At 40.1% G+C, this 27,930-nt stretch overlaps 1 protein-coding gene across 1 annotated transcript in view; it reads right to left on the minus strand.

The window, feature by feature from the left end:
* The window catches only part of LOC122799218, a 1,108,404-nt gene that overhangs the window by 143,266 nt on the left and 937,208 nt on the right, over positions 1-27,930 (minus strand). The window contains exon 15 of the mRNA XM_044068137.1: positions 16,887-16,949. Within this exon, the coding sequence (XP_043924072.1) occupies positions 16,887-16,949 (63 nt within the window). The remainder of the gene's footprint in view (positions 1-16,886; positions 16,950-27,930) is intronic.

The raw sequence follows: 27,930 nt of genomic DNA on the forward strand, positions 1-27,930 counted from the left end.
GTGACACACGGCACCTATAAGATCTAAAGGCTTTGGTATACTGGCCAGACGTTGGGCTATCCTTGGCAGGAGATCTCTTCAGTGAAGAATACTGCAACAGTTATATGGAAGAACATCTTTAGAAATAGATCTAAATAAAGATATATTTTTTCGTGTGGAAGAAAAGCTCTTTGAACTGAGGTGTCTAGTTGGCATCCCAGGAACACAACCCTGTGTGAGGGAGTCAAGAAAGACTTTTGAAAGTTCTCTTGAAATCCCAGCTTATGTAAGAGATCTCTCACCCAAGACAAAAATTCCTGACACTCTTGAAATAGACTCTGCAGAGATAAGCAAGTTGTCTAAATATACCAATAACCTGTAGCCTGCAGTGCGATATAACTGCAGTTAGACACTTTATGAACATTCTTGGTGAAGTGGATAGTCCAAAGGGCAAGGCAGAGAAATGATAACGTGATCCAGACACACAAAACCTTAACAAATCTCTGAAGGTGAGAATTCTGGAATGGCACTGATCATCCAGGAGGTGGACAGACTCATGGTCCCAGCATGGGTGAATATAAATAGTATAAAAAGAGTGTGTTGGTGACAAAAAAGATTAAGCAGAAGTGACAGATGCTGAAGAGAAAGGATAAAACTAAAGCAAAACTTAAAAATGACTCTTCCAGTTACTCAGCAGTGAAACATCTCTCCTCTCCCTTGAGGTGAGAAGGTCCCTCTAGTAGAGCTGTCAACCTTGGAGGGGAAAACAAACAAACTTTACGAAGAAATGGCCAAAATGAGAGAAACCCTGAGGGACTATATGAAAAGAAACTATTTTAAGATGAAATGGAAGGGATATTAACGACACTCAGAAACTGAAAAAGGATGGTGAATAAACAAGTGAGCAGAATGGAGGCAACAGAAACATTGCAAGAAGCTCTGCATGACAGACTGATAGAACTGGAAGGCAGGGAGCGGAAGGAAAATCTGTGTTTCATGAACATTCCAGAATCAGCAGAAGGGACAAAACGTAAAGAATATTTAATTGGACATTTGCAAAAATGGACTGGCAGAAAATGAAATCAGGGTAGAAAGGGCCCATAGACTGTATATACCAGCAGGAGAGAAAAGGCAATTTCCATGCCCTATAGTGGTCAAAATGCAAACATAACTAAAAGAGTGGTCACTGGTAGCACTACGGAAAAAAGACAAAACCCTAAGAATTGGTGCAGACTGAATTTTAGTCCACCAAGACTTCTCAGCTCATACCAGAATGAAGACAGCCGAGTACATACCATACTTTAAAAGGTGCAGGGGCCAAGGCTCCATTTTTAAATTGATATAGTCAGCAGCCTTTAGAATATTTTTCCCATCAGGAGTCAAAGCCTTTGTGTAACTAAAATAATGGGCTGGGCAGGGGGAAAAGACAATAGAGTGGACGATGATATATTAATGCTAACCGATCTGGACAGGGATATTTATAAGTTATTGAAAATAATAAGACAATTTACCAAGTATTCAGGATACAAAATTAACAAGGACAGGACAAAAGCATTAGCAGTGAATGATGTACCATCTATGCACTAGTACGCAGTAAATGGTGTACCATCTATGCACTAGTACAAACTTTCCCCAATTTATTCTGGTTAAGTAATCAAGAGATTTCCTGGTAGAAACACAGAATAAGATCTTTAGCAAATTTAAGGGACTAATAAAGATATGAGAAGCAGTAACTTTGGACCTAGATATGCACCACCAGGGGCTCCAGCTCCTTAATAACCATCTATTCAATCTATTATCCACTTCACAACATGGATTCAGACCTAAACATAGTACTTTAACTGTACTTATCTCTTTTACCAACACCATTCAACATCTCCTAAATGAAGGCCAAGCTGTCTCCTCTATCTTTCTTGAGATGTCAAAAGCCTTTGACACCATTTCCCACCAGCTACTTATAAAGAAACTCTCAAACTATGGCCTCAGTCCATCTTCTCTGTCCTGGTTTCTCAGCTATCTTTCCAATTGTCAGCAAGCCACTATATCAGAAAACACTCTTTCCTCTCTATTCCCAATCTCTGTTGGCGTGCCCCAAGGCTCTATATACTTGATCCTCTCTCCTCTATTTTCTTCACAAATGACCTCAACACAGCTACTGATCTTGCCATTACTGTCCAATATGCTGACGATGCCACCCTTATATGCTCTGCCCCCTCCCCCTGGAACTCCAATCAAAAATGCAATCGTCTTTCCAAAATACAGAAAAATACCTGTCCGAGCATCAACTAATCCTAAACCCTAAAAAAGCCTAACTAATAATCTTCAAAACTTTAAAAAAAAAATCAAATCCTGTCAATCCTCCTTGTCTATCCTCTCCCCAAATGATACCAAAAATTGAACCCACTACTCATACGAAATTCCTAGGGGTCACCATTGATGAGAATCTAACTTTTGAAAAACATGTCTCTCACACAATCAAAAAAGAACATATCAAGCTTGGTACACTATATCAAGTCAGACCATATCTCACCCAAAACGCCAGACTCGCCACTGCTTGATCTCTCCTGCTTTCCTCCCTCCTCTACGGATCTTATTATTCTCATAAACCTTCGTAACTCTGACCTAACCAACCTACAATCTTGCTACAACAAAATTGGCAAGTTTACCACTAATGCCCCAAACAGGTCTCATCACTGTACCGCCCTCTCCCATTTAAATTGGCTTGAATTCCCAAACCTATTAACTCTTAACCAACTTACTATAACCCACAAGTTAATCCACCAAACCTCAAACTGTCCAGCTCTCTCCAATCTTGTCCAACCTAGTTTCAACCTCAGGCCACTTAGATCATCCAATAAACTTATGCTAAAGGTCACCTACTCCCACAGCTATTATGGGGACTGTCTCTATTCCAATAAAATTACCAAACTCTGGAACACCCTTCCCTGAAACCATTACCAAAAATCTACACCCTCTTGAGTTCAAACATCTACTTCATAACTACCTTACTAATCACTGGCTCTGCTCCTGTCATACTCCTGGTTAACTCTACTCAGCCTGTCCCACCTCTTTCAGCTCTTCTACACTCAACATCTCATTTACCACCACCTTTTTTGGATTATTTAGACTCCCTCTTGGTTCTCTTCACTCTACCTATAGTAAGGCTGTTTGGCACCACTGTTGAGACAATTTTTCCAGTGACTGTACATACTTCATGACTATTTTGACTTATATTCCTGATATTACATTCTATTTGATTTATTTGCTATCTTGCTGCTGTACATTCATAGGCTGGTACTAGGCTATCAGCCCTAGGGCCTATACAAGTCTAGCCATAACAATTCCCTGGCTATTTCTTCCCACAATATTTACTCAATGTTTCTGTTCTTAAGCTTGTTATAACGTTCTGTGTTTTTATAGTATAATATTCCATAGGCTAAATTGTACTGACTAGTATTTTTGTATTTTTTTACTTTGTATTATATACTGTTTTTATCTGGAGATTTTCTCCCCGGGCCTCTGATGAAAACGGGCTCCTGGCCCAGTCTGACTTTTTTCTGGTTAACAAATGTAATAAATAAAAATATATTCAGGAATTAAAAATGTTTGTGATCCCACTGGTACTATATTAGGACTAATCCTTTCTGTACACCCTAGGTCCTCAGAGATGGAAAGACTTGAATAACCCGATTAAAGATTCTACATGGAATAAAAAAAAAAAAAAATGGTAACACTCAAATGTATGGTGGAACCTTGGGAGAGGGGTGGTAGAGTAGTACCAGAACTAGAAAATATTATAAGACAACACAGATAAAACTAATTATCGACTGTAAAATGATGAATACAGTGCAAATTGCAAAGAATTACTAATATGGAGGGAAGCAGAAAAAATGACAAGTGATAGTGTAAAATATTGGGAAAAGTTAACAGACAGGACAATAAAATCAGAATATTGGAATCAATTAAGAAACAAGCAAAAGTACTAGGACTAGAGCACATAACTGGTTAGAAATGGAGTTTTACCTGATAGGATTAAACTAAATAGATCTGTATGCTCAATGACCTCAGGTGGGGATGCCCCTATGGGAAGGGAGCAATAAACTTGGAGCAGTTAAGAAAAGGTGGGGAAATTATGAATTTGGTACAACATAGGCAACTATATCAAATAAAGGAAACAGAATGGCTATATTACAAGATGTTAATTCAAACTTAAAAAAAATGACAAAAAAACAGAGAAGGAACACAAAGACAGATCAGGATTAATATGATTGCTGGTTGAAGCAAGAAAAATAAAAGTAACTAAAAAAAATATAGTGAGTAGAATAAGTGCAGCCTTAATAGAAATGAGACCAGGAAAAGCACAGAAAGGAAGTATCGAAGACTGGGAAAATAACCTGGGAATGAATAACTTAAGAGATTACTGTGATGAGATATTCAGAACAATACATAAAGTAATGTTCAAAGCTGTAAGGGTCACAACGAAGCAACCAAGCAATCCCAACAAGTTTAAAAACATAAAAAAATATTTATTGCAAGTAACAGAACGGTAAGCGCTTTCGCTAAAATGCTTCTTCAGACCATAAAACATTGCTGATAAAATCCAATGCTTTTATGAAAATTCAAAAACTCTTGAACCAATCACAGAGAGAACTAAATTAATATGGACTTAAAGCAACAGGCAGATGAAGGCTAATGCCCATAACAAACAAACATGAATACACAAATGCATAAACATAAAAGATCAAAATAATAAATATGTGCATGAAAGTATATAAATATGCACTGAGCAAGTTACTTCTGAATCCTACGTTTCTTAAGTAAAGGTTTAAATTGATACCCTTTCATTCAGTCCACTGCCTCTGTCGGCTCTAAGTGTAATAATCCAATTATTCTCTCTATACTCAGTATGGTTCCTAATGTCTCCCTCTCGGATGCTAGGAATAATAACTTCAAGGGCTCTAAATCTAAAACAGTGTATATGTTCCCATATCGTGTCACATGTTTAGCCAAAGCATTATGATGATTTTGGCATTGAGCTTAAGGCCATGGTTCTGACACCAGTCAGTGGTGTCAGTGAGGCCTTTTTGTAGAATGTCTACATCAGCTGGAGAATCAATAATGGCTCCCAGTTTGCAATCATCTTCGAACTTGGTCAGCCAGAGTTCCTTTGTGTTGGCTTGAACTTCAGAGAAGTAGATGCCAAACAGGAGAGGACCTAGGACCGATCCCTGTAGGGCACCACCTGTAACTGGTCGGTAGTCAGATTCGGAGTCTGCTACTTTCACAGTGTGGGTTCTATCAGTGAGCCAGTTGGCAACCCATCTTATGACATAGGGGTTTATGCCTAGTTTAATGAGTCTATCTATTATTTCTGAGTGAGGGATGGTGTTGAAGGCCTTGGCAAGATCTAGGTAGGCTGTGTGAACTACCTTGCCCTCATCCACAGCTCTGGGATGAGTCATGTTGTATTTCCAAATGATGTGCTTCATCACAAGCTCTAACAGTGCCAGGTGTCAAGTGCTCTTTCCACATACCCAGCAGTCATGGGAGAGACAAAAAACACTCCACCATCTGTAAATTGATTAAGCAGAGGAGACAGAAGCACCACTATGGATATGTTTCACTGCAAATCCTTCATTGTAGGACTAAAAGGTAAGCTCCATATGAGAAGGCTAGCTGACTACATGCTCTGATGCAGGAAGGATGGTGCTCAAACTGGAACCCAGTTGCAAAGATGGTTTCCAAACAAATGTTTCATTTGCTTCTTTCTTTACATGACGCAATGAAAGGTGCAAGTCAAATCCCTTGCAAGTTTAAGGACAGGTCACAATGCACAAAGAAGTGGAGGCCATCTACTCAACAAGCTTAGGCAGAGGCAGGTTTGGTCAGTATCTAGCCTCATAACCCCTTAACTTACCTCTAATTATGTGAGACCTTCTTGGCAAACCCACTGCTGGCTATTTTCCAGATATACCATACCTTAAGTTGCTAAGTATGTCTCATGTTTCTTAAGCCTTCTTTTTAGGTAAATAGGTTGAACTGATGCTACTTGTGATACTTCATTGCAACATATTTTTCTTATTTTTCTTCCAGACAGTCAGTGTGGATTCTCACTGGTGATCTGATGACTGTAGAGACAAAGACTATTTTATTCTGCATCAATCACAGCAGCTTTCCTAGACTCAACTGTAGCAGTGAGTTCTGAACTCTGAATGCATTACAAAAGAAGTGGGGTTGAGAACTCCTGGACTCAGATGTGTAACACTATAATCTGAACTGATGTTAGGCATTCATACCGGGGAGTGCAGGAGTTACAAAAGGGAAGAATTTGTACAGGAAGAAAGACCAAAGAACAATGAGAAGAAATGAATACTTCTCTCCACAAAGGAAACATCTCATTCATTGCAACGCAAACTGTTCGCATGGAAATGTATTCATAGGTCCTTTATAATACCACATAAAATGGAAATAATGTTTAAACAAAATATAGGATGCTGGCGATGTAAAAGGAACTTGAGAGCAGATTGGAGGCATATGTTTTATGACCGTCATTTATTTAAACCATTTTGGGATAAAGTAATTTTTTTCTTGCAAACAGTTTTTAATGATAATTTCCATTTGTCTAAATCTTTGATTTTGTTTAATGCTCCCATACCCCAATGTGTTGCTAGATCAAAGTTTTCATTTTTATGGATACTATTGGCTATAGCAAGCAAAACCATTTCTACAAATCTGGAAAGTGAGGCTTCACCTACATTTAAGGAATACAGAAACATGGTACTGAATGCATCATGAATGAAAATGAGAACCACTAGAATGAGAACAGAAAGAAGTACATCTTATTACAACTCATGGAAGAAAGTGAACAAAATAATGAAGAGATGACTAATACCTCATGAAATGAAGTTTTAAATGTAAAAATGTGCAATATCTTTATAACAAAGACACCTTTGTAAATAATTTGTTTAGATTTTATAGTTGACTGTATATAGTTGTTAACCTGTGTAAATCATGTTTTGTATTGCAAAGTTATGAAATTACATTTTGTAAAACAAGTAAAAACATTTAGGCAAAAAAAAGAAGAAATCCTAACTGTTACCAACTGTAGAAGAACCTCTGAATTAAGATCCATCAAGCCTAGAAAAGTGTGTATTGCTGGAGTGAATAAAAGAAAAGAACCTTACCATATGTTTGTCTGTCAAACTCGTCAACGAATCTTCTTTCACAAACAGGTTTGTAGAACCAGGAAGTGCCCTGTTGTGCTGAATAGGCTGTTAATGCTGCGATCATTTTCTTAAGGTGATACATACATGGGGTGTCTACATTTATTCAAAATTGTGTTAGGTGAATTAAACTGTTTTTCAATAGGTGTGCGAGACTGAGAATCCCTGGGTAATGGAATATTCTCTTTTCCTGGGGATTGTGCAGACTTGAGGTTAGCATATATCATGGGGGGGGGCATGGGAAAATAAGTTATTTGTTTTTCTCTATTTTTTTTTGAGAAATTACATTTAAGTTTTTTTTTTCTCGGCACATGCATGGCAGCATATCAATGCTTGGTTTATCAACCTTTTGTGGTCAATGGATGGGTTACTGGACTAAAGTGAGTAGACCCATGTATTATACACTTCTGAATGTAGTCTAGTAATTCTAAAGCGTCAGCAAGTTCATTCACAACTCTTCTTTCCATCAATAAGTTGTGACTCTGCCATGATGCTCTACTGCTATTATAACTCACTCTAGCAGTGGTTCTTCTTTGTACCCATCTACTAAAAAAGCTAAACAAATGTGTCTACGTAAGATTACTTTTTCCAGGATCCCTAAACACTTCCCACTGAATCTTACTATACTTAACAATAACCTTCCTGCATTTAGAAGTAACCGCTCTCTTTTTTCTTGTATATTTTTTAGCCCTCATCACCCTCCCTTACAACTTTACAATCGAGCCTTACTCCTCTACTGGTTCAATCATCCCCCTTTAAACTTCAACATCAGAAGACACCAAAGAAGGAAAGGCAAAAAACAGTGAACTCCATCATCCTACAAAGGAGGAGCATTCCAAAGGCTCCTTCAGGTCTCCCCCATACTAGCTTGCAAGTACAATATAATGCGTGCCACCCCAAACTGTAGTACAGATGCTTCCATACAAATCTATAGTACCTAAGTGGGATGAATACACTACTTGGTGGGCTTGCATCACAAAATTCTTACATGTATGGAGTGCACTGAATAACAGCTGCATTACAAAATCAACAGCTTCAGCCAGATACAGGCTATCCAGTGACAGATGCAGACTCCAACCTTCCTCAACCAGCTCCTCCAAGTTCCAGGGCTGCTAACTAAACTTATGTCTGAGATGTGATCAGGGGAGTCCATCCCTCTGCACCATCAGCTTCTGTTATCTCACTAAACCACGTTTCATAATTTTGGGACGCCATACTAAAGATTCCTACAGAAATGCCTTGCCATTTGCTACTTCCTTTCTCACACTATGGGTACTGACTGTAGCCATCTGAAAGATAGCTCTATATCCTCTCCATAATTCTCACAGCTTTTGAAAACAATGTAGATGCGTCCTGCAGCCCGTTACCCAAAAGCCTTGCACCTCCTATTACAGTATCCTCTTATGTTTATGACAATGCTCCTCTTTTACAAACACCCTTCTTCCCAAGCCATGAATCTCGAGAGATGGTTTCATTTCTGAAAAACAACCTAGTTGAAAATCCAACACCCTTCATTTCGTATGGCTCACTCTCTCAAAACACTTAGAGAAGCTTCATTCTGAAAAATTAGTCGTAGGGTGCATTGAAATCACATAATGCAATAACATTTGCAAGGCTCCTGTATTAACACATACATCTATTTTAAGTGAATGGGATTTGTTCTCTCCCTTTCGCTTTTGATTACAGACTTGAAAATATATGTAAATGGCCAAATATATAACAAACCATAAATAAAAACAGAAAAAAAGGTTACAAAACTATTACCACCTGAACCCCCTTATATGTTCATAGGTGTTTACTAGACTATCGACCACAAGGGGCTTTTTAAGCATAGCCATGCATCCCAAAACTCTAACAAGTTCTGAAACCCTTGATAAATGTAAGCAGGGGCTTGGAAGATAAAATATTTACAAGTTAGAGCCTGGGAAATGAACTATTTACAGGTTGCCTGTGTCCATTACAGACATAGGTGCCAAACCAGGGATGCATTCCTGTTCCCCATCCAAATGTCCAAGTTACACTTGAATTGAATTAGGGAGGAACTCTGCTTCACATGGATGGGGAGTCTGTTCCAGGCATGGGGTAATCTCTGGGATACACACCTGTCTCTCCAGCAGGTCCTATTTATATCATAGGCAAGGTTCAAGTCTTTTAAACGGGTAATTCTGGTGCTGTTTGTTTTGCGGATATGCAGGAGGTCTGCCAGAGTGGGGTCTGATTATGCCCTGTATTGTCAGGCATAGATCTCCCCTCAAAAGCCTGTAAGAGACAGAATACAGGGATAGAGCCTTCAGCCAGTCTGCATAGGATATTTTACTTAAGCCCTGTATTCTTTCAGTGAGGACATTTTACCTAAGCCCTGTATTCTTTTAGTGAGTAACCTCTGTGGACGTTCCAATTGTTGGATACGCCTGGTTAGGTACATACCAAAGGGAGCACTGTACTCAATGACAGGTTTGATAAGTGTCAAATACAGTGGAACAATGACTTCCTTGGACTTAGATGCCATACCTTTGTTTATAAGTTGCGCAACTTAGAATGATTTCCTCACTACTGTAGACGCATGACGACCACAGGCTAGATGACTATCTGTGCGTGTTCCTACGTCTCGGACTACTGGGTCAACTCTAACGGGTGTGTTGTCAATACGATAGTTAACCAGGGTGGATGACTTCCTGAAGGATACTATTATGCATTTCTTGGCATTTAGTTTTAGTCAATGACTCTGACACCAGTTGTTTGTCTGTGCCAGTCCCTCCTGGAGAACATCTGTGTCAGCGTGGGATTCAATGACAACTCCTAATTTGCAATCATCTGCAAATTTAGTCAGCCAGAGACCAATGACATTGGCCTTGACTTCAGAGAAGTAAATGCCAAAAAGGAGCGGTCCAATGACTTTTCCCTGAGGGACTCCACTTATGACTGGCCTCTTTGTAGAGGTGGACTCAATTTTAACTTCCTGGGTACTGTCTGTGAGCCAGTTGGCTATCCACTGGGTGACATACAAGTTTGTAACTAACCTCTTGAGTTTGTCAACAATGCCCGAGTGGGGCATTGTGTCAAATGCCTTGGCCAGGTCAAGGTAGATAGTGTGAACCATTTTGCCCTCATCCACTGCTTTCGTTACCTTCTCAAATAAGTCTTCCAGGTTGAGTAGGCATGATCTGCCCCTGATGAAGCCAAACTGGGTTGGGTCCAGTGTCTGGAGGTTTACTCTATCACTATTGATCATTTCCACAATAATTCTTTCCATGGCTTTACATATAAGACTAGTGAGACTTATGGGTCTGTAGTTTCCAGGCTCTGTAGATGGCCCATCTTTGTGTAGAGGGAAAACTGTTGCTGTTCTCCATTCATGAGGCACAAAGCCTGTTTGGAGGCTGTAGTTAAACAGCTATTCCAGAGACCCTGATAAGTCATGTTTCCTGCTACTTAGAATGCATCCTGGGATATTGTCTAGGGCAACTGATGCTGTGTTCTTGGCCTTAGACAGAGCACTAAGGACCTGCTCCCTAGTAATGGGGGGGGGATTATATCTGATGGTACTTCCTGAGGGAAGGATGAGGGGGAGAGAAGGGTAAAGCTGGAGCTGAATTTATCAGCCAGTAGGTTTGCTACATCTTCTGGCTCAGTATAGGTGGCTCCATTTACAATGAGCTCTGCACACAATTATGTATTGCCTTTGAGGTTATGGACATAGCTAAAGAATGCCTTGTGGTTGTCCTTGGCCTGGGAGGACAAATTCACCTCAAATTTGGCTTCGGTACACTTTACTTGTCCTCTGACATGTTTCATTAGTTTGACGGTGCATTTATCACTGCGGTGGTGTGGTGCTGCTGTAGTGTTGTCGCCTCATAGCAAGACGTTGTCCCGTTCAATTCTCAGCTAGAGCGTCTTCTGTGTGGAGGAATACATGAATGGGGCGTGCCTTCGTTGAAGGTTGTGCGTCAGGGCTGGTAACCCGGTACGTAAAAATCCACTACCAATCATTCGCGGACCGGAGTTCCGCTGTGGCGACCCCTAACTGGGAAAAGCCGAAAGACACACACAAATGACGGTGCATTTATCCTGCTGGCTGCTGCAGCTCTTAATATTTGCCATGATTTTCTTCCTTCTGTTATAAAGTCTATTGATTTTGTGATTCCACCTGGGCATTTTTTTTTTTTTTAGTTAGTTCTGTATTTCTTCCTGGTGGCTACAGCTGCCTCTATGCAGCTATTAACATGCTTGTACAGGGTTTCTGAGAACAGTTCTGCATAGCAGCAGTGTTCTTAGGATTTATGCAGTGCTCCCCCTACTCGCTCTCAGAAATATCTAAACTAAGCCATATTCTCATAACTCAAACATTCTAATACATACATTAACCATTTATTAAAAAGTCTTATAATGTTCTAAATATTTTTAACAAAGCGAGGACAACTTACTTAGCACGGGTAACACATGAAAATTTAAATGAAATACTTGTAATCCTCCAATTTCCACTTCATATGACTTCCCTTCTCAGTTATATTACTAAAAAATATAAGACTTTCTGCACAATGTTTAAACAAAATAGACACTTATAGTCTTGCTTACCAGTTGCCCTAGACAGTGGCAGTCAAGCTGCATAGAATAAAGATTGCATTTTATTTCTTCTGCCACTGGACTCTGAGCAGTTTAACGTGTGTTATTAATCAGAAGTCATAAAAATGTCTTCACTGAAATATGATGAGCTGCTTTAGATAGCTGATCAGTGTTTGTCCATGTTGCAATGTCATACAGTGCTGATACTTCGCTGCATTGCCACATACTAGTACTGTTTTTTCATCTAGTGGTGCGTGAGCCTCCTTCTGGCAGTGCTATGATGCTGATTATAAAAGTAGGATTACAACAGAGGGTAAACTTTCATTTTTGAGATTGTTTAAACTTTAACTGTACTGCACAGTTGCTTATGGGTTGTTATTGTGGCTGTCATTATATGGTGATTTACTGTTATTGTAAATCATCTTGGAGAATGATTGAGGACTTTCATTTATGTAGTAGTTTGTTTATTCTTTAGCTGCCTTGGGTATCTTTGGACTTTTGCTCCCTGACAGTATTTCCTTGTGCATTTGTTGCTGCACCATACCATGTCATGGACTGCTTTAAGTCTGCAGTTCCACAACATCAAGCAATGCTCATCTGACACTAGCAAAGTGGGAACATCAAAGAATACTTGTTTGCCCCACCCACAGCATTAGTTAATTTGCTTGATTACACTTTGCAGACTCCAACTGCCTATTCTGTGGTGACTAGACTTTGTTTTCATTGTTTAGGAATCATCATCTCTGGATTTGTCACTTCATAGATTATGAGCTTTACTTAAGATTACTAATAATTTTTCTGTTGAACATTTATCATTTCCATTAGTGCATATGCTGTTTTTTTTTTCAAGTTAAGATAAAAATGTCCTTGCTTCTGTTGTTACTATATATATATATATATATATATATATATATATATATATATATATATATATATATGGATCTACTTCACAAGTTCAAAGTTTCAAAACTTCGCACTGCAAATGGTCGAGACCATAAGATTGAAGTTTTGAAATTTCGAAATAGTAATTAAAATAAATAAATAAATTAAAAAAAAAAAAAAAAAAAAAACTTTTTTTTTACATTTTTGCAGGGGGCAAGCCTCCCTGCTTAATAAACACAACTCCTCCAAGATTGCACTACAGTCAGGAAAACGGTACATTTTACGTTCCATGCTGTATGGTGATCTCAATTCAAAACGTTTGAAGTTTCAAAACTTAAGACGTTATGGTCTCAACCATTTGCAGTTTGAAGTTTTGAAACTTTGAGCTTGTGAAGGGAATTTATATATGTACAAATACATATACATAGACATGTACGTATTTTATATTAATGGAGTACACCTGCCTGAAATAACATTTGATTAACTTAGCAATATACCAAACGTGTATGTGGGTAATGCTGGATTAACCACTGTTGGTGTGGTTTGATCATGAGGCCAAAGCCCTACTACCACCATTTTCTTCCAGACACTAAATCAGTAATTTCACCATCAGCCACTTGGATGGGACAGCGTCAAATGCCTTGTTGCAATCTAGGCAGTCTACGGCTGCTAGTCAAACTCACCTGGAACCCAGTTATAAAACAAGATCACCTTCTCATGAATATAAAACTATGTTCGTTGCTGTCCTAGAGTTTGCTTAAAAGTCAAATGAGCATCCCCCCACAATGATTCTTTCCATAACGTTTCCAGCCTCTACTGTTAAACTAATAAGCCTATAGCTCCCTAGTTTTTTTTCTGAAGCAGCCTTCTTCTGTACAAGTGTACCACAAATGCTGCCTTCCCAGTCCTCTGTCACTTCTGTGCTACCAGTGATTTGCTGAAGACCTCTGTCAGGGAGCTTAGTAACACACTAACCAGATTTTTGAGAACTCCAGCGGGTTAATTTATGTGGTTCTTGTGCTTTATTATTCCAAAGAGCAACAAGTTCTTTCTAAACTTCCTCCTTTCCTCTATTCTAGTGTCAGTCAACTGTTCTCTCCATTTTACCCATTCTCGCTGTTTTTCCATTTGATGACTGAAGCAAAATTCTCAGTACCTCTCAGACAATCATTTAGCAAATTTAAGTCTTTTAATATCTGGTTGGACATATCCAGTACAGATAAACTATTCATAATCTTTTGCTGCATGACATATTTCTACTGCCTTACCTTTACTACACAAAATAACTGATATGTCTGCACAATCAGGTTTTCGCAACTGAGTGTGCATGCGATAATACAGACGTGGCTCAGAAATGACACCAGTTGACAGAAAACTGTTTAACTGAACGTGAAGAAAACACTGCTAAAAATGTACTACTCACTAATAAGGTAGCGGTAAGCAGAAAAATCAAAGTAAAGAAAAACCAAGCCGCTACTCCACAGCTTTTTCAAATATATTGTAAAAAGGTTTTATTAAAAGATTTTAAAACTTGCTTCAAAAGCAATTCTAAGTATCAGGTTTGCCAACAGTCAACCCAATTCCTTCTCAATGATAACACCACTGCATTCAGAACATAAACACGGATGTTCTATGTTTCAACAAATACAGCATATGCAGCAAAAAGTCCTTCAATGCGCTCAATAACGTTGTAGTACTTTAAGTGCCTCTGCGATATTAATCACTTATCTGAAGCAAAAATAGATGTTGCGCTAGTAAGTAAAATTCAATTTTTTTCAAAGCCAGATAAGCTCGGCAACACCTTGCGGTGCTCCGAGTTCTCTCACAGTATGAAGCACTTCACAGGAACCATAAACATTTCCTTGCTTATATATAAATAAATAAATAAATAAATACAGGTTTGCGGGGTGTGGGGGAGATTTGCTCCCCCCTGCACAATGAAGTTTAAAGGAGAAACATTTTTGAGATTCTGGGTTTTCTGTTTTTTTTCCCCCGGTGTGTCAGTACTTGGCACTTTGAATGCCAACATTTCAGTTGGGAGCCAAGCCACTTACAACTTTGTGTGTGTGTGTTTTGGAAGGTTGTGATACGTGTTTCCTACAGCACGCAAAAGTAATCATTCCCACTCTACGGTCACTTCATCCCTCAGAAAGACTGATCACTTACATGCAGCATAAAGATTTTCTCACCTTCTTCGTCTGGAAGACTGGACTAAGTCTGGACACAATTCCTCCATCAATGTTAACACAGCAGCTGTCAGTACCAGACTGAATACAGCTCTGTTAATTCCTTCACTTTCCAAGCCAGCCATAATTACAAAAAATGAGAATAAAAACAGTGCAATATGCCCACAAAACTTACATTCGAAATTACATAGCCTACTGGTATAAATCCTTCAACCCATCAAGTATGTCAAGATGCTCCTACAAGCCCTGTTCTCTTATTCTTGCTTTTAGAGAGCCACTGACTTAACCTTATCAAAAATGTAACAGTTTAAAGCAGATGCTTCTCCAATGGTGAGAAGCAGCATAAAGCCATTGAACCTTTCCATACATTTTTCAGCTTACAAGCAATAAAAGACTTGCAATATCCTGCTTTCTGTTTTTCAACAGAAAATAATGGATGGGACAGAGCCTTAGCTAGCTCAGTTGGTGCCTTGGGAAGTTGCCAGTAGAAGTGCATATCTCTTGCTCCAATAACATCTAAAAAAAACATTCATTTTTGCAGACAATATTGCATTCACACCCAAACAGCAGCTCATGTGAGATGCCTACTGGACCAGCTAACAAACTGTGCAATGGCCAGCCCACCTCTTCACCTCACCCTAGATATTCCACATCAGAATCATTACTACAGTGCCGTGCCCTTCATACTTGTGTGTTGTGTAGAGCTGTCAGATTATCTCATCAAACAATTTAAAATCATTATCAACAACAAGAACAAAAAGTGAGTCCCAGCTCTACTTTCAAAGTCTGGATAATTTATTCAATACAGTTCAGTATACTTGCAAAAACAGTTCTTAATCTCTTAGCGCCTCGGCCACAGCCTTTTCAGAGTAAAACCCTACAGTCACTAAAAGACCACTTTATATACAATTATAAAACATTTAATTAAATTAAATAAACATACAAATTTTTCTGGTATTATGAATGAATTAATTAAGCAATATTGGAATTTTATTAAGAAGGAAATTGATTCTTTAAAAAATACTGAGCTGATTATATCATATAAAAAAGCTAAAAGTATTAGGAACTTTTTAGTTCATAGTATTTTTAAACAACCCAAAACTTTTATATTTAGCAATATTAAAGATGTAGGAACTTTCCCTTGTGGTAGTTGTTCAGTGTGTAAATATATAGTAACTGAAGTGGCTAAAATTAATGGAAAAAATTTTTCTGTTAGGGCTAAATACTCCTGTAGAAGTAAGGGATTAATTTATGTTATTTTTTGTACATGTAATAAATATTATATTGGTGAAACGAAGAGAATGTTGGCAGACAGAATAAAAGAACATGTTAGAGATGTGAAGAATAAAAAACTAACTAGTCCTATTGCAGAACATTTTAACTTATGTCATGGTGGAGATAGTAGTTGTATGAAAGTAACGGTTTTAGAACATGTACCACTTCATTTTAATAATGTTGATTATCAGAAAAATATATTAAGACAGAAGGAATCTGTTCTAATCATGAAATATGGCACTCTGTTTCCCCATGGTTTAAATAGGGAATGTAACTGGCAAAGCCTTATTTAAGGCTATCTCCTTAAATATTTATTTTGTCATGTTTTAATTGAATAATAGTTTAATTGAATTTAATTAAATGTTTTATAATTGTATATAAAGTGGTCTTTTAGTGACTGTAGGGTTTTACTCTGAAAAGGCTGTGGCCGAGGCGCTAAGAGATTAAGAACTGTTTTTGCAAGTATACTGAACTGTATTGAATAAATTATCCAGACTTTGAAAGTAGAGCTGGGACTCACTTTTTGTTCTTGTTGATAATATAGTTGGCGGTCTTTCTGTTGTTTTACAATTTAAAATCATTGTTGGTATAAATGACAAAATCCAGTTTTGAAAACACGTTGGTGTAGATGTAAAGTACCTACACGGTCTACAATGGCAACATCCATTTCTGTAAGCATTTTACCAATACAAGTGTTTGAACTGCATTCCTAAAAAGTCCCTGGAGATGCAACACAATGTTCAAAAACCTGGATAGGAAAGAAAAAATCAGTACTTACCATGACCCTGTAAAGGAGGCAGATGAACGCCTTCATTTCCTGTTGGTGGCATCTGTTGTGAAGCTAGGATCAATAAACAGTAAACAGATTTATAAAAGTGCTCCTTTTAAAATTCTAAGCAATGCCCCTCACTCTTCAGGTATAGTGAAAGGTACATGACTAAAACATTTCAAAGCTCTGCAGATTATAAATTTAAGGGTCACACCACACCTCTGAAGATTTAAACAAAATGAGTTGACATCATCACTAAACTTTACAATTAACATCCTGCCACTATGCCCACAAATCTTACCAAAGTACTTTATTTTTTCTGTGCAATTAGTTAAGAATAAATGAAGTAATTTGACTGCTTCAAATTTTGTACAACTGAACAAAAATGATACAAAAACCTGACAAATAATGTGAAATCCTAAATCAACAACAAAAGCAACAGGGTTATCAGATGACCTGGGCTGGAAAAGAATTATAGTGTAGTAATTTGGCAAATAATTTGGTCTGCACTGTAGCATTGTGAATGACAATGGTTAAAAATATTTTAATTATGTTTAAGTGATATTAAAGTACAACTGTGTCCGGAACTTACCATAAATGATGATATTAGAGTGCATTCACTGTTGTAATAAGCTCCACTGGGATATCCTGAGAGCAGGTAGCCCAACTGTCTAGGATGACTCCCTCAGCTGTACCTTCGCTCACGGCTTTAGTCAACTCACTGTCACTATTATGTTAGGATACTGGCAGCATAAGAGGGGAAGTCAGCCAATGTCATTCAGATCTGTATTGCTTAGGCATCATCTTCAGATCTGTCTTGCTTAGGCAAAGTCATGAGAGAAGACCCCAGCAACAGAGACTAACCAGACTGGGAAGGACCATCCCACCATGCTGAATGCCCACTAATTTGAGTCCTCAATCGCCCTTTTTGTGAAGCACAGAAAGGACAAAGAGGGAGGGGATGCCATGTAGGCAAATGAGAGAGGAGGAAAAAGTGACAAATGGGTATCTAACCAGAGGTCAAAAGAGAAGAAAAGAGTTGAAGGTGAGAGAGAAAGTACAGTTTTGTACACTTACCATAAATGTAGATGTCTGAATGTATTCACTGTTGCAGTCATCACACTTGGGTTATCTGCCTGCAGGTAGCCCTCAGTCGGCCCGAATACTAGAGACTTAGTATTTCTGTGTCAGTTGCTGCCGCTCCAGGACTGATGTCAGGTCATCAGGGGTATAAAAACAGGCAGCCGACGTCATTACTTCAGTTTTTCTTGCCCAAAATGTCAGGAGCCCCCCAACAGGGAGCTAAGCTATGGTGAGAAAATCACCACCAGTAAAAAGTAAATACCAATACCCCTGCAAGTGGTGAGTAATATACACACAGAGGAGAGAGAGAGAAGGGGGCTGGAGGGAGGGAAACCAGGACTGCAACAGTGAATACACTCACACATCTACATTTATAGCAAGTGTACACAACTACTATGTTCTTCATGTTTCACTGTTGCAGTCATCACACTTTGGTTGATTCCCAAAGCTGAAGAAAGGGTGGAGGCAGTCAAGAAGAGTTGGGGCTGGCTAGTACGCCCTGCAGGACTGCTGTTGCAAAAGCCACCCTGGATTCGGAAAAGATAGGCAGATGGTAATGCTTGGTGAATGTGTGTACAGAACTCCAGGTAGCAGCTTCCAGAATGTCCCTGGTAGGGACTCCCCTGAGGAATGCTGTAGAGGTAGAAGTTGCCCTAGTGGAATGTGTTCTGACCCCCTGAGGGGTTGGTTTCTCATGGTGTTTGTAGCAGAAATGGATACAGTGTGCTATCCATTTGGAAATGTTCTGTTTTGAAATGGCCTTGCCCTCTGCCCCTGGTGCAAAACTGAATAGTAACTGGTCAGACTTCCTGAAGGGCTTAGTTCTATCCATGTAGAATCTGAGCTGTCTGTGCGCGTCCAAGGAGTGCAGGATCCTTTCCCCTTTATTTTGAGGATTAGGGAAGAAGGGTGGCAAATGGATAGATTGGTTGAGAGCCACACTGGACACCACTTTAGGTATAAAGGAAGGATTTGTCCTGAGGAAGACCCTATCAGCATGAAAAATAATGAAGGGTTCCACAGCCATAAGTGCTTGTAGCTCAGACACTCTTTTAGCTAAAGTGATGGCCAGAAACAAGGCTGTTTACCAAGATAGGAATTTTTACTCTGCTGATGCTGCAGGCTCAAAGGGGGGTAGTGTGAGCTTTTCCAGTACAAAGTAAAGGTCCCAAGCAGGGGTGGGTGTTCTCCTTGGTGGCCTTAAGTTGTTTGCCCCTCTCAGGAACCGTTTAATGAGAGGGTGAGAGAAGAGAGGTGGCTCAGTGTTGTAATGAGCCCAGATAGCAGAGGCATGGATCTTAATGGAGAAGGGCAGGCTTTTGTGGAGTAGATCTGCTAAGTAATCTAGGATTAGAGGTAGGGAGGGCAGTGCTGTGTCCTCTCCTTTAGACTGAATCCAGGAGCAATACCTTTTCCACTTATCAGCATAGGATTTCCTTGTACTGGGTTTTCTGGCTTCAAGAATGACGTCCAGCACCTGCTTGCTTAGGCTGGTCAATGGGGAGAATTCAAGGAATAAGCCAGGCTGCAAGATTCAGGGTTTGTAGTTGCAGATGTGAGATCTGTCCCCCCTGCTGAATGAGGAGGGTTGGGCTCTGGGGTAGGTGCCAGGGTGGCACCAGTGACAGGCTGTGCAGTAGTGGATACCAGTGCTGGCATGGCCAGTCTGGGGAAATCAGGATTGTCCTTGGTCTGTCCTATCTTATCTCGAGTAATATTCTTGAGAGAAGGGGCAGAGGGTGAAATGTATAGATTGAGACATTTTCCCACTGGAAGGATAAGGCATCCACTTTCCAGGCCCTGCTGTGAGGTGTCCTGGTGCAGAATTTGCTGAACTGGTGACTGCAGGGGGAGGCAAAGAGGTCCACCTCTGGGGTCCCCCATTTCTGGATTAGAAGGCTGACGGTGCTGGGCTCTAATTGCCACTTGTGTGGGTCTAGGAGATTTCTGCTTAAGTCGTCTGCCAGTGAGTTTTGTTTGCCTGGCAGGAATTGAGGTTGCAGATGGAGCCGCATGTCCAAGGCTGTGTTCCACAGGACTATGGCAAGCCTGCAGAGTGGGTAAGAGTGAGTCCCCCCCCTGCTTGTTGATGTACGACATAATTGTGGTAGTGTCTGTTTTTATTAGCAGGGGTCCTGGTGAGAGTAGGGATGTGAAACTGTTAGAGCGTGCTGAACAGCTAGTGTCTCTTTTTGGTTGATGTGCAGATGAATCTGACTTGGGCTCCAATGGCCCTGAATGCACTTGTCATCCAGGTGTGTCCTCCAGGCATAGTCTGATGCGTCTGTGGTTGGGGTCTGTGTGGCACAGGGTTGAGTAAAGGGAAATCCCTTGTTGTGGTTGCATGTTACGGTCCACCAAAGAAACTCTGTCCTTAGATAAGGTATGATAGGAATGACAGTTTCCAGGTCCTGAGAATGTTGGCACCAAAGACCTTTCAAGTACCACTGAAGTTTCCTCATATGCAGTCTGGCATATGGAATTAATATGATGCAAAAGGCCATGAACCCTAGGGCCTGCAGGATTTTCCTTGCAGACAGCTAGGGTCTGGTGGCCATTTGAGTGAAGTAGCCTGTCAAATAGGCTTGTTTTTCTGGAGTAAGGAATGCCATCTGGGATGCTGTGTCCAAGCTTTCTACCAGGAATACAATATTTTGACTGGGGACTAGTTTTGATTTCTTTTCATTGATAGTGTACCCCAGGGAGGTAAGAAGGTTCTTTACATGTGCTGCAACAGCATTTCCTGACTGTCTGCCTGAATCAGGCAGTCATCCAAGTACGGGTAAATTAGAATTTTTCCCTGTCTGCAGTAGGCAATGGCTGGTGCCAGGCATTTTGTGAATACTCTGGGAGCAGTGGATAAGCCAAAGGGAAGTGCAGAGAACCGATAATGCATAGACCCTGTCCTGAAGCCTAGGTATTTTCTGCATGAGTCCCTGATAGGGATGTGCAGATAGGCTTCTTTTAGGTCTAGGGTGGCTAACCAGGCATCTTTGGCCAGCATAGGAAGAAGCTGCTGAAGGGTGAGCATTTTGAATTTTGGTACCATCAGGAAGGTGTTTAGAATGGAAAGATCTAGGATTAGGTGCCAAGTGCCTTCTTTTTGGGGTACCAGGAAAAGTCTGGAATAGAACCCTTGACCTATCTGTTCTGCAGGAACAGGCTGAATTGCCCTTATGGAGAGCAGAGATTGAACTTGGTTTTGTGCCAATGCTCACTGGTATGGAGGAATGTCTGGGAACCCTTTTGGGGTTGGCAGTGAGTGGAAGCAAAATTTGTACCCCTGGTATACAACTTTGTAGATCGATCAGTCTTTGATGATGAAGGTCCAGTTTTTTTGCATGGTGGGCACGTTTTCCTCCTAGTGGCACAGCAGTTGGGCAGAGGTGAGGAGTAGAATTGAGAAGTCATTGTGAATTCTTTGCATAAGGGAGTGGTTTAGCATTGCCTGTTTTTGAAGTGGAGGCACCCCACTGCTTAGATCTCTGCATACCTTGAGACTGTAGTCTGGGGGGGTCTGTTTCCCCTGGGTCTAGTTTGAGATGGCCTAGAGGGTGCTGGAAAGGACCAATGCTTCGAGGGGCAATCCCTACTGAATCTAGGAGACTGTACTTGCAAGAAATCTTTGACTGTCTGCATAGATTTAGCTTTCTCTTCCATCTTTTTAAGAACCTCTTCTGCTTTGGTGCCAAACAAATTGTCCTTGTTCAAGGGAGCGCCTAGTAATTTTGATTTGACACAGTCTGGCAAGGTCTGTTCCATAAGGCAAGCATGCCTTTTCAGTACAGAACCAGTGACTGCTGCCCTGCAAGATGCTTCTAGGGCATCAAAGCCACATTGCAAATTATGCTTGCTGACTTGGCTTGCAGAATGCAAAAGCTCTTGTAATTCTTTATTTTTTGCACAGTCTGTAAAGGTAGCTAATTTTTGCTTAATAAGTTCCATAATATGTTGCTCGCACTTCAGCATGTGAAACCTGGCAATTCAATGCCCTAATGGCAAGAGGAGCACAGGTGTATACGTTTTTACCCCATCTGTCTAAAGCTCTGGAATCCCTGTCCGAAGGGGTGGGATTCTTAGCTGTAGTTGCTTTTATACCTTTAGGCCCCTGGGAGATGACCTCTGGGTCAGCAGTATGATTTTTTAAAAGAAATTTGAGAGAGTCAGGAACTCTGTAGTACCTGCCTGGTTTTCCTAGGAGCAGGGGATAAAGTATCAGGAGTTAGACTGGATTCCATAAAGACATCATCCACAACATCCAGAACTGGGGGTATTGCTAAAGGTCTATGTTGTGGCAAATCTAAAAATTCTCTGAGTCTCCTTTTTGACTGAGGATAGCCTTGGCACTCCCAGTGGAAATGCTCTCAATGTATGTAGGTTTTCACCAAAAGAAAAATCCTCCGGAGGAGAAGCGGAGGAAATGAATTCCTCTGCATCTGAATCCTCATAAGCAAATAAAGGCATGTTTTCATATTCAGAAACCTCAAGAGTCATTGGACTCTTGGTCAGTTAAAGCTGCTGGGAACAAGTCTCTTTTTCACTTAGCAGGGGAAGGCTGGCTTCACCTAATCAGCATAATCAGGTCTTCTGCCATTTTAAGCATTTGATGTTGTGGCAAGAGAGCAGGTGCTAGAGTTTGGGTCGGTTTCTTAGGCATAGCTCGTACTCTTGGCCTTAGAAACTCTGTAGTTTTAGACTGAACTTAAGACGTGAAATAAGTCATTGGTTTGTGTTGAATATTGGTAGTGCGAAGAACTTCCTCGGAACCCAGTGCCTGCACAGCGGCTCCGGACCCATCCAAGGTAGAGACATCCGCAGGTTCTGTAGTTAAAAGAAGAGTCTTGCGGCATACCGGATTCCGAACGGGTCTCGGTAGCGGCCTGCAAATCCATTGAAGCGGTCATCAGGGGCTGAGAAAGCACCTCACTGAGTACCTGTGAACTAGTGACTAGCTTAACTGAAGCGTTGTCGGCAGTTTTGGACCTTTTAGGTCTCTGTCTTTATCCTTACGTTTTTTTCGGAAGTTCGGTAGTCAGATGGCTTACCGAAGCCATTTCGGAATACGGAGATCAAGAGTAGAGTGAAAGTATTTAGCGACAATAAGGGCCTGACGATGAATAGTTCGGGTGTTGAACAAAGCACAAAACCGACAGCGAGGTATGTCCTGGTCTGGGCCTACACAGGTGACGCAGTAAGAATGGAAATCTCGGTGTGGTATTTGCTTTCCACAGGCGAGACAATTGTTAACTTTTTCTGACATCAGTTAGAGCAAGAAAAAATGATCTCCAACGGTGTACTTAGCTTTAGAAGACTTCAGGATGATTAAATTCAGAAACGAAAACTCAGGTAGCAGCTGACCGGCACTCGTGCAAACTGCTTCTGCTTCGGGCTCCTCTGCAAGAAAGACTGATGTAATGGCGTCAGCCGTCTGTTTTTACACACCTGATGACGGGATGTCAGCCCTGGAGTGACAGCAACCAACACAGAAATACTAAGTTTCTGGTATTCGGGCCGACTGAGGGCTACCTGCAGGCAGATAACACAAGTGTGATGACTGCAACAGTGAAACCCGAAAATCATCATGGACTGCATCAGTGAAATACATTTATGTTAAGTTTCTAGTAGAACTATTCTCTCCTTATCATACTATTCACCGCTGTGGTCATCACTACTGGGAAGAGTCCCAAAGCATTCATACAGAGGGAGGTTGACTGTAGCAAAAAAGAAATTAGGATAACGAGCTTTTTTGGCAGTGGAAAATCCTGCCCTAGTTTTATAAACCACCCATACATTTATTTTGCCATATAGACAGTAGCAGTAATAAATACAATGTGCACACTATTTTAAGGGTGTCTACTGACTGCTTTTCCCTCCTTGCTTCTAGTCAGGGACAGAGATGAATAATTTTTCTAAATTCTTTTGTACTGTTTGGATAAAATTTAATCTGTCTGTGAACAAAAGAATGCAAGACTTTCTCCCTTTGTTTTGAGGGTTTGGAAAGAAGTCAAGGACAACCCTGTTGCAACTTTTGACACGAAACAAGGGTTGCTGTACAGGGGACACCATTGTTCTGGTGGAAAACTAAAATTGGTTCTGTGTACGTCAACACTTGTAGGTCTAAAATTCTTCTGGCAGAAGTGGCAGCCTCTTAAAACAGCATTTTTCAGGATAAAAACTGCAGGGGGGGGGTGAAGTGGCAGAAAAAGCTGGCTTAAAAGGGACATGGATCAGCTCCCTGGACATAGCTGAATTCCAGTGAGGTCTAAGATGTAACACCTCCTTTAAAAAAGTGTTTAACTGAAGGCTTACATTACAAACTGGGGTCAAAAGTCAAATAGACTGAGATTCCAAATACACAACCCTTAAAGATGCACAGGAAAGGATGGTATTGAAAAGATCTGACAGACAATTTAGGACCAGTGCCACTTGCTCAGTATTCGGACCTCGGTCTCAAGAAAAGCACCTGAGGGAGAAGCTTTTCCACCATGCTATGTATGACCTTCTTGCATATGGATTCCTTGACTGCCTCATAATATCAGCACTTCCTATTATAAGTTCTCCAGGTTAAAGTAGACGTGGACACATTTTCTCAAGCACCTGTTAAAAGTACAGTTGTGTAAATTCTTACCATACCTGTAGATGTCCTTCTCTTCACTGTTGCAGTATTCATTATAATAGCGATTCCCTGCCAAGGGTGGTCTGACATCCAGCTAGTATACCAAAGCCTTTAGGTTGCTTTAAGGTGAGCTGTAAGTCACATGTATGCCCCTCGTGTAGCATAAGGCATAAAGGTGACATCCGGACCTACGACCCTCAGAAATGAGAGCCCCAGAAGGAACACCAGTCCAGGGAGTATAGAGGTAATCAGTACATCCAGAAGAGAAATGGACCAGGGGCGGAGGGAGGGACTGAATACTGCAATGGTGAAGAGGATGACATCTACCATTATGTTAAGATTTTACACAACTGTACTATGTTCTCCCATTTCACTGCTGCAGTATTCATTACAACAGGGAGGGAGACAAAGCTAAGGAAGAAGAGAGGGATGAGGAAGGACCAGCAGAGCTCTCTAGGAAGCCATCCAGGATAGCCATAGCAAAACCATCTGTAGCTCTGGAAATTCCATCCAAACTTGTAGGGCTTGGTAAATGTATGCACAAAAATCCAGGCAGCTGTCTCAAGAATAGAGTTAGTACACAAACCCTTGAAAAAGTATCAGAAGCAGCCACATAGTAGAATGAGCCTTAAATAAAGGGGGAAGACTCTTAACATGAAAGGAATAACAAAAAGAAATGGCTTTAGAAATCCAAGAAGAAATAGTTTGCTTGGATAAAGCCAATCATAAGGAGCTACGATGAAAAGAAACAAAGAGCTGATCAGATTCACCAAATCTTAATCTTATCTACATAAAATCTGAGTTGTTTATCCACATCCAATGTGTGCAGCACCTTCTCTCTGGCAGACTGCAAATCCAACTAACTCCTCTATAGAAAAAAAGACTTGCCGTCCTGCTTAAGAACCCAGTTCACTAGGAGGCAAGAAAGTTTGAATCATCTATCCTACACTAAAACCTTAAGAATCTACCTACCTGGTGAAAGTACCCTCTGCAAACAAATCCAACCAACTCCTCTATAGAAAAAAAGACTTGCCGTCCTGCTTAAGAAGCCAGTTCACTAGGAGGCAAGAAAGTATGAATCATCTATCCTACACTAAAACCTTACGAATCTACCTACCTGGTGAAAGGACCCCCTGCAAACAAATCCAACCAACTCATCTAAAGAAAAAAAGACTTGCCGTCCTGCTTAAGAACCCAGTTCTCTGGGAGGCAAGAAAGTCCGAATCATTTATCGTACACTAAAACCTTAAGAATCTACCTACCTGGTGAAAGGATCCCCTGCAAACAAATCCAACCAACTCCTCTATAGAAAAAAAGACTTGCCGTCCTGCTTAAGAACCCAGTTCACTAGGAGGCAAGAAAGTATGTGTTATCCAACAGAGTAGTAATATTTAACACTTGCTTAATATCTGTATCTGGTGTATGTATGATATGCTACCTAGCCAGGATACCCAGCAGCCATACTCACCTCTCTATCCCTAAACACTTATACATTTTTTTTTTATTTCTCACTCCAGTGCTGTCTCCTGCAACTATCTACAGTAGCCCTCCCAAACCCTTTACCATTTTATCTCTGCTCCTTTGCGTCTGTTGCAATACAATATCTGACCACTAGATGGCTATCTAAACTAGGATAGTCCCTTATACATCTATCCTTCCCTGATTTGCTTTTGAAATTAAAGTTCTGACCCAGGATTGAGGATTTTCTTCCTGTCCTATCCTTCCACTCTACCTGCTTCTTTCCACTAGCTTTGCTCTCAGCAACCACTTACTTTCACTACTTTGTTTCCTCCCTTCTTTACCTATCCTTCCCAACTAAGGCACCACAAGTAGTTAGCTGTTTGCTGATGGTTTCTTTTTTTCCCTGACTTTCTCAGTTACCTGTCTGAACCCGCTCCATTCGCCCTGAGAGCTCACTCCACTCCTCTACCCTACCCCCAATTTCCACCCACCCCCAGTGGTCCTAGCTATATACTTCTGTAGCCACACCCCCTCCCATTATCGTCCTATCACACACCTCCTCTACTTAACAGCCCTACCCCTAACCTCTACAATTCCTTAATTAAGCTAATTGCCTTACTTGATCTACTCCCTAACCTCTGCTCACCCCTTCCTGTACTGCTTATATTTTACAGCTTCTCTCTTACAGCCACCTTTATTTTACTTAATTGTACACAGCTTCTCTCTTATAACCACCTTTATTTTACTTAATTGTACACCTCTTCCCTCAACCTACTCATCCTCTTAAAGTACTCTCTCCTTTCTCCCACCTTTAGTTTTACTTACTACACTCCTTCCCTCAAAATACTCAAACTCCTTAGCTACATATCCTAATGGCCCCAACACACAAATCTATACTCACAAACCTACTACTCAACTACAACTCTTGCTTCTCTCACAATACCATACACATTAACCTTTTTTGAACACTTCTTTCTTCCTGAACACCACCACCCCTACCAACAAACTCTACCAATTTCTCCCATAAACTACCTCAACCACAGTAACATAACCTCTACTTCTATCTATATATTACCAAAATACCATAGAGCTACCCATGTTACTTACTTCCTTATCAAAAAATCCCCAAACAATTTCTACAAAATCACAAGGAGGATTCAAAGTAGTGTGACAAATTCATAAAATCAAAACGCAAGCCACAGGACACCTCTGGGTTTTAATGAAAATGAAGCGCTTTTCATCTGCTCAATACGCAAACTTCATCAGACAATACACAAGTTAAAACACAGTCATTTTATACTGCTCAAAAGCTGATTAAACAATCAATTAACAATCAATCTATGAAGTAAAGTTAAAATTTAAAGGAAACCTCATAAAAACTACTATAATGAGAAGTTATAGCTTAACCCCACTAAGCTAACCTAACGTCGACATATATTAATATATAAACATTATACTTATATTGTAAGAAGAATGTATTAAAATACAAAAACTTATAAATAAACATTTAAAAATATAAAAATATATATATATAAGTGTGAGTGTGCTAAAGTTAAAAAGTGCTAACTATAAGTAATATAATATGAATATAAATATACTATATTATATTATATTATCCAGAGCCTCGTGTTCCTACTAACTATAACACTAAGTCAAAGTATACACACATGTATTTATATATGTATATAAAATAAACATATATTTGTATGTAAGCATGAAATATAAAAAGGAAGGGCAATAATTGAGTTCAAATACTAGTACTAGTAGAAATTAATAATACTAGTAAAACTGGTAAAAAATACATGATTTACCCTATCTCAAAAGACTTCTCAATTTTAGCAAACTACTAATAGAGCAACTATCATTTAATCCAGGGAATGCATATGCATTAAG

This window comes from Protopterus annectens, chromosome 4.part0 (genome assembly GCF_019279795.1).
Source record: "Protopterus annectens isolate FY-2018-M chromosome 4.part0, PAN1.0, whole genome shotgun sequence".
Taxonomy (NCBI): Eukaryota; Metazoa; Chordata; order Ceratodontiformes; family Protopteridae; genus Protopterus; species Protopterus annectens.